The 13,920-nt window shown below is 40.4% G+C and overlaps 1 protein-coding gene across 1 annotated transcript; it reads right to left on the minus strand.

The window, feature by feature from the left end:
• Positions 1-81: 81 nt before the first annotated feature.
• Positions 82-9,919, minus strand: LOC307238041 (phospholipid hydroperoxide glutathione peroxidase-like). The gene is made up of 7 exons (XM_080010886.1): positions 9,793-9,919; positions 8,429-8,523; positions 2,353-2,497; positions 1,730-1,881; positions 1,560-1,584; positions 1,021-1,080; positions 82-881 (listed from the first exon to the last, which is right to left on the minus strand). Exons 1-7 carry the CDS (start codon positions 9,856-9,858, stop codon positions 849-851), a joined length of 576 nt encoding a protein of 191 aa, XP_079867012.1. The 5' UTR covers positions 9,859-9,919; the 3' UTR covers positions 82-848.
• Positions 9,920-13,920: the final 4,001 nt, after the last annotated feature.

Genomic DNA, 13,920 nt, shown 5'->3' on the forward strand with positions numbered 1-13,920 from the left:
CACCGTGTGGTCCAAGCTGCGCACTGCATGGAATTCATCCCCGACTAATTCAATAAACAGATTTTGCACGTTAAGGCGGCGTTAATTTGGTAAATTGTTTATTTTTCCCCAATTAATTTCCCAGCAAAAATAAATTAGTAAATCACATTATTATAGCTACAAAAACCAGTGGTGGACAGCAAGGGATTTGTATTTTTCCTCAAGTATTTAGGGTTTTCCCCACATAAGTCAAGCAAAAGTTTGGAGAGTTGTTTAGTGTTAGACTGCTGATGAGAGGAAACAATGAAGTCACATAAAACAAGTTAACACATGGTGGACGGAATGTCTTCACATTGAAATAGAACACGATGATGGTAAGTGCAGTATTCTGGATGCACAGTAGGTGCATCCTAGTTTTCGGGTAGTTACGTTTCGGAGATCGGTACTTGTTCGACGACTGACGGAAGGGAACACTGTTTCTTATAAATAAGACACCAGTGCAATCACATGTGACAGCCATGACAAACTTACGGCATCCTGTTTCCATTAAGCCAATTTATGTTAACAAAATCATTAATGAGCATTGTTACAGATTATGTTGCATTATCTCAAACAAACAAAAAATATATATATATTGAGCATCTGCCATTATCTAGAGGGAGCGGTGTGCTACTGGCAGTCGCCCCTCTCCTGTGTTCCTGCAGGGTGTGGTGTGGGTGAGTGCTGGGGGTTCATTTGCACGCTGAAGGTTCATCCGGCCTGTCCTCCCCACTGGTGGGTTTACAGACAGGCCTTCATTGGTCCAGACGCACCCACGGACACCGAGCGGTCCACGGAAGAGGCGCGGCGCTAGACAGGGGTGGGTAGCGTTACAGGTAGGAGGGGAGGTCTTTCTCCACCACCTGTGGAGAAGAACACAGGAGAGATTTCATTTCATGGGAGTTGTTTTATTTATTTGTTCTAAGAATAATTTACAGTGGTATGGCATTAGTGTTATATAAAAATAACCCTTGAGAAGAAAAATAAATAACTAATACTTACGCTGGGGTCATCTGTTGGGCCGTACCTCTTCACTACCTGCCCCTCTCTGTTTATAAGAAACTGGAATAGCAGAGACATGAAGCAGTCAGTGTTGAAATAGAGAAAACACAACACTGATAACATTGAGAGCAAGGCAAAGATTTATAATAAAGAAAATAAATGTTGAATAAGGGAGACATTTTGTCTGACAGCTCAGAGTAATTTATGGATCAGTGTTTTCTATGATACTTGTCAAAGTGTATTGGGATTTCTAAAAATGTACATAAACAAAATCCCTAACCCTAGTAAATAGGGGGAATCTATTTTTTATTACAGTTTGAACACTTTACATGTGGGAGCTGTTAATCAAAGCATGAAAATCACCAAATGTGAATCACAAATGCATGTGCCGACATCTCTGAAGGATTCATTTAGAACTGTGCAGCGTTATAAAAAACATCCAATGCCCCTCTAGCCAATCAACAAAGAGTATTCTCCCACAGCATGGTATAAATATATGCCGTAAATTATTCTAAGGATCATTTAAAGTAGTGAGTTACCTTGGTGAAGTTCCATTTGATGTTACTGTGGAAAGAAAAGAGAAAAGTTGTAGTGGTCAACAAGCATGTCATATCATAAGCCATATGGCAATGAACGAACACACCCACCCACCCACCCACACACAAACAAACACAAACACACACAAACACACAAACACACAAACACTTACTTTCCAAACGTTCCTTTGCCTTTGGGCTGCGCCTTCATCCACTTCCACAGAGGGTGGGCATTGTCGCCATTTACCTCAATCTTGCTGAAGAGGTCAAACTCTGTGTTGAAGCCTTTGGCAAACTCCTTGATTTCTGCTTCCGTGCCCGGCTCCTGGACAAGGCAAGAAGACAAACCGCGGCCCAAAATATTAATGTGTAAAAAACACGCTAACATGTGAATTTATAATAGCATGTGTATTATATAAACACAAATGAAATGAACATATAACATAACCTTAAGACTTGATATTGAGATATTCAATGTTGTAGTCTAAGTGTATGAGCAAAGGATAAGCCCTAAAATTGTTGGCAATCTTAAACCTCAAAGTTTTGGCCCAATATTATTTTACATTCCTAAATAGTAAAATAAACACCACAAGGGACCACTCTGAAGTCTTCAAATCTCTGTGGTTACACCATGGTTTTAAACCGGTCAAAGTACAGGCCTGCCCAGTTTTATTACCCAGTAATGTTTGACACAAAGTCCATTCTCATTGATAATGAGCTTAAGTTAAATGGATTTGTTGTTTTGCAAGATAATTTAAAAAAAAAACAAAAAAAACAAGGAGAATCCTGGACACACCTGTCCTCCAAACTGGTTGCAGGGGAAGCCCAGGATGCGTAAACCTTTGTCAGCGTAGGAGGCGTGCATCCCCGCTAGCTGAGTGTAGTTCACCCTGGTCTTTCCTCATTTGGAGGCTACGTTGGTGATGATGCACACAAAACCTCTGGAGGAAGGAGGAAAAAGGGACATTTGCTTCAAATGCCTGACGACTGCATGTACTTTCATATTAAACGGGTCGTATCTACCAACGCATCAGAGCAACAAAGTGTTCAATTATAGCACTAATAACATAAAATAGTGTGTGGCCCACGATGATTCTTCTCAGCTTTTGGGAGGAAATAAATTGTTTTCGGATAACATTGCTATATTGAACAAAATGAACATGAATGTGTATGAATAACACTGAATGTATGAGAGAGAACGCTGATGAGAGCCGATACACTTGTTGGCTGTTATTTTTTTATTACGTTAGAATGTGGCCGTCTACTCCTGTACCTGTCCTCAAATAAATGTAAATCCAAAGAGTACGGCCTCACTTTGTCTCTGTGGAAGGAAATCAGTCCCTGTTGGAAGTTCCCAACAACAAGGTTTCATTATAACAGACTGAACACAGCATGTGAAAGCCCTGGGGAACGGACCCAGGTGTGGGCCCCAGAAGGGCCTCACCCCCAAGCTGTGGAGCCAGTGGGCTGGCCCTTGCACTGTGCTGGAGCAACTGTCGTACGCCGCGTACAGGGTGCAGCTGGTCAAGCGGAAGCGGGTGGTGGCCCTCCAACATGCTCTCTCCCTCCCTCCCCACCGGCCCCTGGCTCCAACCAGGCAGGAATCCGGAGCTGAGGACCAGCTCCGAGCAACCACCACTGCTGTTCATAATGCCACATTGCCATTCCTTATATGCAAATTAATGGGGCGTGGTTATCACAGATTCTGAGCCTGCAGGGAACACCGCGCTGCCGTTGGCATTCCCCTACGCAACAGTGGTGTTGTGTAGGAAAGCGCAACCACCACAGATTGATTTCACAATTTATTAAAAAATAATAATAAAAAAAAATAAAAACCTTGCAAAGCCACCCCCCAACTCCACTCCCTGTCAAGTTTGTACTTCTTTCCCCGCCGAGTTCTTATTGAGTATTCTGCTGACGGTGTTCTGGGACATGTTCTCCGGTGGTTGTTACGTCTTTTGTTCTCACGCCTTTTTAAGTTCACCTCCTGCTTAAGGACATCGAGAGCCACAGTAGAGCTGAGAGATGAGTTGCAGGAGAAGGGACGGGAAGTTAAGTCAACAGGGACTTTAGAGCAGGTTCAAAATAGAGCGCAAAATTTGCAACAGGGCAAGAGAGCTGAAAAGCTAGTGATAGTTTTCCCCGAGTCCCGTTGACACGCAGAATTACCAATACAAGCAGATACACCTGTGTGTTATGACTTTATCCTAAAGATTGGTAGTAGCAAATATTCAAACGAGAAACACAGGGCTCCAGACTAACTTTTTCCACTAGTAGCACTGGTGCTCCCCACTGAATTTTAGGAGCACCAGCACAAAATTTAGGAGCACCACTGAAGTCGACCTGCAATGCATTCATATTTTGTCCTATTTTAACTGCATTAGGCCTGGTTTATAGTCGTCGTAGCCGTAGTCTAGTTCAGTGCGCACGCCATAAATGACGTCATTGCGGCGCTCGCGACAGATATTGCGTGAGGGTGCGCACCTCCCAATTTTTGGAACTCTGTGCAGAGCGCTTCAGGTAATTTAAGATGGACGTGTTCCAAAGGAAGGTTGCGTGACCACAAAAATAACCATATGGCATTGAACTCATGGAAGCAGATAGCACTGTCACTGTCCAAAGATTTGGACTTTTTTTAATACATCAGGAATTCTTTGTGTTATATTTGTTTGTAATATTTACACCAACAATTTGTCCAAACTCACGACTATATACATAAAAAAACCTGAACTGACTAAAATCAACACACACACACACACACACACACACACACACAATTTAAATGTATATTTTAATTTACCTGTTCTTTTCTAGTTATTCAGATCCTTCCCTCAGGGCTTCTTTGTAATGTTTACAGCAGTTCTTTCAGTTTCCAGTACTTGACTGTTTGACTCCTACCGTTTGTTTCTTATGACTTGGGCTGCCCCGTGAAAGTCGACGATTCGAATCATCAGAGGGAAACCCATCACTCGACTGAGATTGAAGTCCAACAGTCGTTTTTTTTTTTTTGGAAATCCCAAGTAACCTAACATTTTTTTTAAGCAGACTGCAGAATGATGTGATTTATAGCTGAATGCATCCTGGACAATGGTAAGTCTAGCAGCCTAAAGCAAAACACACAATACATTTAGAGTTGTACATGAATTTGGCATGTTAGCTCATGTATATTAATTAAAGGTAAGGTAACACAAATTGACCATGACATAACAGATGATTAATCAAATGTTATTGACCAATGCCAATCGGTCTTCTATAACCTCGATGGCTGCTTTTCTTTTTTTTAAGTTGTTATATTTTAAGTTGCTCAAGCAGGTATAAACATTTAGTTACTTTGATTGCTATTTGTGACCGGTTAGCCAAAGCTACTGATTGCACCTTTAAGAGTTTAAGCTAAAAGAAGATGAACAAATTAGGAATATTGTATTAAAAACACTACATTTTTCAATGATTTGGTTATGTGAAGCTCACTTTCCTTAACTTATCTAGTTGCTTAAAGTAGGACGTGTGAAAGGGAAATAACTGTGTTCGGAGTTTGTCACAACACAGAACAATGTGTAATTAACCACCCAGCCAAATTTGAATGATTAAAAAAATAATAATAAAATTGCCAAGTATAAAAAGATACTTGCCGCAAAGACTTGAGTTCATGTTTAAGGCATGAGTTCACAGTCTCCCTGAAGACGTCTTTTACTCCAGGTGTGTATTCCCAAAACAGCGTTTAATCGCAACTCCTGATTGTTAGCTTAGCTTATTTCACCACTGATGCGTCGTTTCTGACGGTCTGACCTGGTGTTTATATGGCGCTGGGGACGGGGCAGTGCAAAGTATGACCTTGTATAGGTCAACGGGCCGCGATTTAGGCTCCGCCCGAAAGATCTGGACCACAAAACCGCTGAGAAGCAGTTTAACGGTCTCACTCCACAATTCAGTACTACATCATTCAGTCTTTTCACGTGTTTTCAGCAATTACTTTCTCAAATGTATAATGTGCTCAAACAAATCACTGAATTCATTTTACAGGGACTTTAAGTTACTGTCACGGCTGACTGAGTAGCTAAAGAGCTGCAATTATCCAGCACTGTTGTGAATAATCTTGTCTGCTGCTATGTTTCAAAAATGCAGCACTGATGATGGAGCTAGCACAGGATCAGTGGCGAGTGGTTAGTGGTTGTGTTGCTATGCAATGCTTCAAGAATGTGGTTGAGTTGACACATGGTCATGTGTCACAAGAAAATAATTTACCTTCCATTTGATACCGGAATTCTTGGATTTTTCTATTTTGAATTTGCTTCCTAAAATGTATGTCAGTTTTGTTTTAGATTGGAGGGTTTTGTTTCTGTTAAAGTTGACATATTGGATTTAGGATGCAGTCCAGTTGAAGTTAAAGTCCCTGTAAAACAACAATAAAAGTGTTCCGAGTTTGTCCCACCACAGAAAAATGTCTTAACCACCGAGCCAAATTTGAATGATTAAAAAAAAAAAAAAAAAAAAGTATGTAAAATTAGGTTTCTAATCGTGAGAAGGAAAAGACAAAAAACAATAAAAAACAAAAAAACGGCCGTAGGTAACTCGGGATTGAGCGAGAGAACGACTGACGAATGTGCTCTACTCTTATATAGTGTTAGGGGAGGGGCCATTTCAGTTTGGAATGTGTTACGTCACGCCTCCCTGATTTGGGCCCCCCCCTCACATAAAAAAAATAATTAATAAATAAAAATTAGGGCCACAAAAACAATTTTGCGGTCTAACTCCACAATTCAGCACTACATCGTTCAGTCTTTTAACGTGTTTTAAGCTATTACTTTCTTTCATAGAAAGAAAAAATCTCAGAATTAATTTTACAGTTGGGATGTCGGCAGATTCTTCATCGACAGTTTGTACTAAATTCCTTTTACTTTTAAAACATTTGTTTGGCGAGTTACTGAGAAGGGAGGCAGTTTGAATTCTACCGAAGCCCAACGTGACGCAGGGGTTGGCTGCAAATGTCAACGGGTTGTTTCAGGACAGGCTAAAAATAGGTGATTGACACCTTTCCCTTTGCCAGGAAAAAAAGCCTTTTTTTCTGGTGCGGAACAAACACGCCAGAAAAGGGGCGTGTGATGGTGCCAATGTGATTGGGAATAGAAGCGTAGAGGAGACAGCAACTTCAACAAACAACGACAAAACTGTAAAACTTGGAGGAAAGGATAAAAAAAAAAATTAAAAAAAAATTAAAAAAAAATTAAAAAAAAAAGTATTTTGAGCCTTTCAAAACAATCGGATCGTTCAAGAACAACCCAATACTACAGTAGAATCAGCATGGAGGACCCGCTCATGGACACTCCATGCACCGGCACACCGGTCCTTTTGGCAGCAGGGGGCGTGGGAGTTCTCTGTTGTGGTCCCCGCGGTGCGATCCCCGCACTCAGAACATTTCACGGTGCCCCATGCGGAAAAAAGTCAATAACTTCTGATTTTGGATTGTAAATGGCATATGAAATAAAAAAATGATACAGATATTTCTGTCTATTTATTCGTCAGCGTCCGGAATTTCAACGTGCGCCGCATCGCGCAGGTAAAGGGGCCAAAATTAGCGGGACGACCCAGGCGTCCTGTTCACGTCAGAGCCGATCGGAGGTGGAGCCGATTAAAACCCAGGTCTATTGTCAGTTCATTTGACCCAGGACTGAGAAACAGGTTTTTTTCTTTCCCATTGGTGACAAACGCCAGATGTTAGCGGGTGTTACCGGGTTTTTGGTGCAGTGGGAAAGGGGTATGAAATAGACAGCTCACAAAAAAACTGACTGAGTTGTCTTTTTTCACAGTTTGTGTGTTAGTAGGCCCATCAGAGACCCAAATGTATGTGCACAAGCACTGAGAAAGTGAGGTTTGCTTCACAGTTTCCCTGAATGTAAAGGCAAATGCCTTCTGATTTTCACTCACACCGAACAGAAAAAGAAGACAAAATAAAAATCCTAATCTCTGTCCGTGGGTTCTCTGTGCGCTCACAAAGGAATGTGAATTGTGAATAGAGCAGAAATGTAAACGCATATTACCATCCATGGGCATGTATCCTGTATCATTATATGCAGAGAATTCATGTGCCTGGGGGCATAGTCACAAGACAACACTTAACTTTTAGAAAGAATAAAACTCTCTACGGACAAAGGTACGAAGAGAAACTTCTGTGTCACTATCTACAAAGTACATCACTTCATGTTTTTCCTATTTTGCAAAATAAATATCATTCTAGCTAACTTAAGAAGGGTCTCAGTTTGCTCCATATAGCAAGGGTTTGTCACTGACCGCACGCAGTGGAATTTCCACGATGGATGAATTTGATGTTATAGTAGGACTATCCCCGATTTTTCTCCGCCAGCTTACTATAGATAATGACAATCCTTTAATGGTTATTTTATATTCTCCAATATTACATATAATCTTCTTTAAAATTCACTGTCCACAGACAAATATTGACTTAATCCAAGAATAAGTTAAGAAATGGAAAGTTATGAGAACATTTGGAACTTTACTTGCTTCTAGTCTTGGTTTCTAAATCTTGTCCTGGATTGTATAACCACTGGTAGGGTATAGCCTTTCACTGTGAAATTTAAACCGATAACGATAGTTCCCCGGAACCCAAATATCGGCCGATAGTATTGGCCTACAGACATATTGGTCAGGCCCTAATTTATAATTTGACTCCTGCTCCATGTACTCTTGGCTTTTAATAGTATACAGTTTTGAGGTGACCAGTGGTGCATGGAAAGAAAATATATATTAATCATGAGGCTGTTGTGAGTTCTAAATTTTCATTTAATTCAATAGAGGCAGAAAAATATGGTTATCTATGATGCCGTTATCAACTGGGTGTATATGTATCCGAGCCTTACTTGTATTTTTCAAGTGACACTTCATTGCCATCAATGTCGTTGGCAGAGAATTCGTAGATCGATTTGGCATTCTGCCAATCTCCAACCTGTGCACACTGTACAACATAAAGTATAAATAAGGAGAACAAGAAGGATGTATTAGATCTCATGCTAATGTCCTGACAAGGCAAAACATTTGAAGGACCTTTTTAGGCAACAACTCGAGGACAAAAGGGAAGTGAGTCACTCCTCCATTATTAGTCAATGCACTTTACCCCATTAACTTTCTCCCTCATTAGCCACATTTTATAGACTCCTGTGATATGCATCTGGTCCATTTATTCGACTATCCTTTACATCAGGCAAATTCACTTATCAGCACACCTAGTGACATAAATGGTAAATTATTGCCAACTCAAATTCTTTATAAGGCTACTATCTGCAAAATGAATGAGTTGACACTGGAATAAAATCTGATAGGAAGTTTGGGGACTAGAGCTGTCACAATTAATAGAATACATTATAATATATACATTAAAAACATAATGTGAGAGATGATCGCAATCTTTATTGTAAAATATTTAGACTCCACAATCATGATTTTCCCGTCCAAAGTCTGAAATTGGGGACATTTTGGTGTTACTTCAGCTCACATCTGAAGAACAGGCGATTCAAATAATTATTATAAGAAAGAATATACGCAATAAATGTAAACATGGAAAAATGTCCACAAAAATGACAACAATTGGGGGTTGAAAGAGATTATTCAACTGTTAACCGCAATCATTTGTTTATCGATTAATCGTCATACTTACTATTTATGACCGTGACTGCCCTATTGGGAAACGTTCACTACCCAGTCTGCAGCTCCCACACGGAGGCAGTGTCTATATCTGATGTACGTGAGGAACGCGAGCATTTGAAATACAGTTTAAAAAGCAGGATTATATACATATACATATATATATATTTACATACATAGATACATACATACATACATATCTATCAACATACATACATCTATGAGTTTTTTTTATTTTGAAACCCCAATTAAATAGATTAGCAGCTGTACCTTGATCGGCTTGGCTGGACTAGTTGGGCATTTAGCTAGATTATATCGGCGAATGCGATGACAGGGCCACGCAAGCGGCAGTATTTTGGGCTGTATTCGTGAATACAATCCCAGCGCGTGGAGGAAAATGTACCATTCAACCATTTCGCACTAGAGCCCGTGTAGAGTTAAAAGCGCCGCGGCTGTACGCGCTCAACCGAGATTGCGCGTCGGTCGCGCCGCGTTCATAAATAGAAAAGGGAAACCGGAGCTCACGGCGTCAGAAGACATTTCCGAAGGCACATTACTACGGCGCCATAGCTCCCGCTCTTACCATGGCTCTGGCGACCGTCCTGCTCCCCAACAAGCCGAGCAGCAGCGTCGACCTCGCCAGCCACATCTACGGCGGAGAGGTTTGTATGAACGGGGACGTCACGGAACGGGGACGTCACGGAACGGGGACGCCCCTCAACAGCGCTCACTGTGGTCGGGTGATGTGCCTGAAATGATATAGTTCGTTTAACTACAAACGGTGATCATTTCGAGTCTTCAAATGAGGATAAATTCTCATTCTATATGTATTTTTTTCTTCGAGTGTATGCTATTCAATATCATTTCAACTTTGAAATATGTAAATATTTGGGAACACTTTACTGGCAGTATACGGACGACTGAATGGGCCCTTGTGGCAATTGTGTACGGAAGCGAAAATGCCTCGGGTGGCCGTGGTTTTTAGTTTAGCGTTGGTTTCCGTAACAATCCGAAGCAGTTGCCTTCCTGTCGCCGATTTCATGAGTTATGGGCGATAAAAATGAAACGCGGGTTTGGGGAATTCCGTGACAGCGACGGATTTTCGCTTAGTCTGCGGCTTTTATGTATGTCTGAATGAACCTTTCATTTGTTGAGCAATAATCACCAGTGGGCGGCGCCCGTGCGTGGGTGCGTGGATTGCTTTGTTTTGGTTTCTCGCCTGGTTATGTCATCATCACTGTTCATCTGCATTTTCTTTCTGATTAACATGAAGAAGTCGTCCCTCTGGCTCCCTCGTGATCGGATGATTGGGCTATTGATACATTAGAATAATATAAGCTACCAATAAAAAAAAATGTACTCACAATTTGTGATCAAGACCTTGTGTCTGAGTCTTGCTGTTTTGATGAATAATCACCAGAACATAATGTTTCGCAGAATGTTTTAATTTAAAACCAGAGGAGTCGGAGTCGGTTGTGGTTTGAGCCCCCAGTGAGATGCTTGGACCCCTGTAAGATTTCTTATTTGGCTTTGTCACCCTAGTTGTAAAACCATTAATGATCCTGAATACTATAGCCGTCAAATATTTACTTAATATAACACCACTGTTGACATCATGATAATAAGGTGGGATATTCACAGGTCCATTCACTTTATTGTAATTATAACTGCCATTGCTTTTTTTTACATTTTGAAAAAACAACAAAAGAAGCGTGTCTACATGATGGATTAAATTAAATCAAAAGTTTTTTTTTCCTCTGATGTGCTCTACTGTCAGTCCCTCTGTTACAGTTTGCAAATTTCCTCTTTATTTTTTTGGTAATTTATGTGTTCTTTTTTCCTATTTTGGTCTGGTTTGCTTGTGTGGCAGCTTGATAACTAAGCTGCAGGGATGCATTTCAGTCCAGTGAGTCCAACTATTATTAATAGACCGTGTTTTCAACCCCAACTTACTGTAATATGCACAAAAGCAACAATGTAAATTCAAAATCAATAAAATTAGTCACCTGATATACAATTTGAACTTTTGCCCAATTTTTTTTTTTTCCTTTTTTTTTTTTGCAAGATGTTTTATCCAGTCACGGCCAAATATTAAAAATATAAGAAAAAAAGGATTATATTTTTACTGGAGATACATTATAATTGTACTTTCAGTTATTTGAACATCAAAGGAGAGACATTTTGTGATGGCTGTAACAAGCATAATCCATTGTGTTTGTATGGTTGAATGGGAGGTCTGGTGTGGGGGCGGTGTAAGGTATGACAACAATGAACAGAACAAAAAGCAAAAACGATTATAAAAAAGCCAGAAAGCTCGGGTACATGGTGAGACTGCGTGGCAGAATGACCATTCACTGGCACCCTTGCCGCACTAAAACAACCAAAACAAGCAAAGACCAAAGCATCTGAATATTTGCAGATCGTAGGTATCACACCACTTCTCTCACTGATAATTGATTTTTAAGCAATGTGAGCGGTTTACTGTAAGTATGAAAAAATATATAAATCCTAAATCTGTGGCTTAAATCAGTACTGGTCTTCAGTACACTTCATGAGTTTTAACATTTGATTAATGTTACAATGCAGACCATCAATTATTTTTCACAAATTTCACTCAAAAATCTTGTTCAACATATTGGAATTACAACTGCAATTAAAATGTCTGAAGGTTGTTTTGTTTGTTTGTCAAAAATTTGAATTTCCTCTCTGACTTCTTTAATTTGGTAAAACAAATTTGGGAAAAAAAGTCAAGGCACCCATATAGTTGAGCATAATTCACCAAAATGTACAAAAATAAAAGATCAAGATAAGATAAGAGATGAGATAAATTGTCATTATCCTGAAGGAAAATGTTGTGCCAAAAGTTGGAAAGGTGCAAAGAAGTCAATATATAAAATAAATCAAAAAACATATATACAATATTAATACAATTAAATGATAACAAAAGCAATAAAGGCAATACAATAAATGTGAGTAGCAATTATCATATTCTTATGGAATTAATATAATGCACAGCAGTGCAGTGGGGTGCTGATTGGTCTATAGCAGCAATCAGATGTCAATTTTCTCTGAAAATAACTGTTGCCACAGGCAACCACTTCTCCGCCTGGTTTCATGCAGAGTTAGCTATACCTTATTCTGGAATATATTTCTTAGCTGGAGCTCTTACTCTTGGCATGCTAGCTATACATTTCTTTCAAATCAATATTCCGTCTAAATGTAAGAAGCTGTGTAATAAGTGGGATATTGTACAGCCGGTTGGTCATCACAACACATTGTCTTGACACTGTACATTATACGTTAATACAGTATATCACAGTATACGTTTGGACTCTGTTGAACTCTCTTCTCATCCAAAATCCACCATATAACGACATATGTAACCATAAAACGAAAGCACATAAAGGTTCCCCTGACAAGTTTCATTGAAGATTGGCTCTCTAACCTCTTGCTGAAACAAAGAGTGTGTGTGTGTGTGTGTGTGTGTGTGTGTGTGTGTGTGTGTGTGTGTGTGTGTGTGTGTGTGTGTGTGTGTGTGTGTGTGTGTGTGTGTGTGTGTGTGTGTGTGTGTGTGTGTGTGTGTGTGTGTGTGTGTGTGTGTCACTGAAACATTTGATCGATAAGATCTTCACCGCATTTTAATGTCAAAGGCCATCGCCCAATTAGGTTATTTTTCTCCTATGTGAGTGAATTGATCAGGATACATCACGTCGGGGGTTACCGGTGCAGATGATCTGTAGTAATTAACAGAAGACTTTGGCGTTGGCCTCTCCGCCGCTGGGAGCAGCGGGTCGTCTGCTGCTTCATTTACACCTTCGCTCTGCTGTGAGTAGAGCTCAACAGCTTTTAGAACATCTCCGTTTCCGAAGTGAATTTCCCATCCATTCACTCTGCTGAAGTTTCAGAAAATCCTTATATAGAAAGTTTTATACCTAGAACTAAGTATGAGATTAAGTACGGGACTACAAGATGAATCGTTAACATTTGATTTGGAGCGAAAGAAATTTGGAAAACGGAAAAAAAGGCAAAGGTACAAGACTGTGTACACAATTAATTTAAGAGTGAAGGAACTACTCATCACATAAACCATTGCGAATGATACCTGTCCACAACTTCTTCTTTAATTTCACCTTTGTCATTATTATAGTTATATTGTTAATAATAGTGTTGAAATCATGGTTGCTCTGTGGTAAACGTAACATAAACGATCGTAGAGTTCTGTGGTAGCAGTAACTCACTTGCAGTGACAGTGACGTAAAACTGTCGTAAAACGTCACCGTGGGTGCAGTAAACATTTCCGTGGTAACAGCGAGCTCCACCAATCAGAGACGTCGCTGTGGGCGACTCTACCCACAGATACGGGTTCAGGGAGGGCGACGGAGGATTTCGGGCACTGAGGTGCCGATACGGCAGCATTTTTATCAAGACTATCTACTACTAAATGGCTTGCAGGCCATTCTTTACACGGTGGAGCTACTGCAGTGGGGCGTGGTGCAAACTGAGGGTGAAAGGACGCCACGTCGGTCTGCAAGCAGAAAGGGAGAGAAAAGTGAGGTGTACACAGAACTGGCTTCCCACAGAGAGCTGATTTCACTTTAACAAACACCTGCTGGCACTTCTCCGTCCACTGGACCTGATCCGACACATTTTCCGAGTTCAATTACAAAAAGGGCTGGTCAGCTCCGAAAAGTCAGCTACAAACCTCCTATAG

Source organism: Zeus faber (genome assembly GCF_960531495.2).
Source record: "Zeus faber genome assembly, chromosome: 12".
NCBI lineage: Eukaryota > Metazoa > Chordata > Actinopteri > Zeiformes > Zeidae > Zeus > Zeus faber.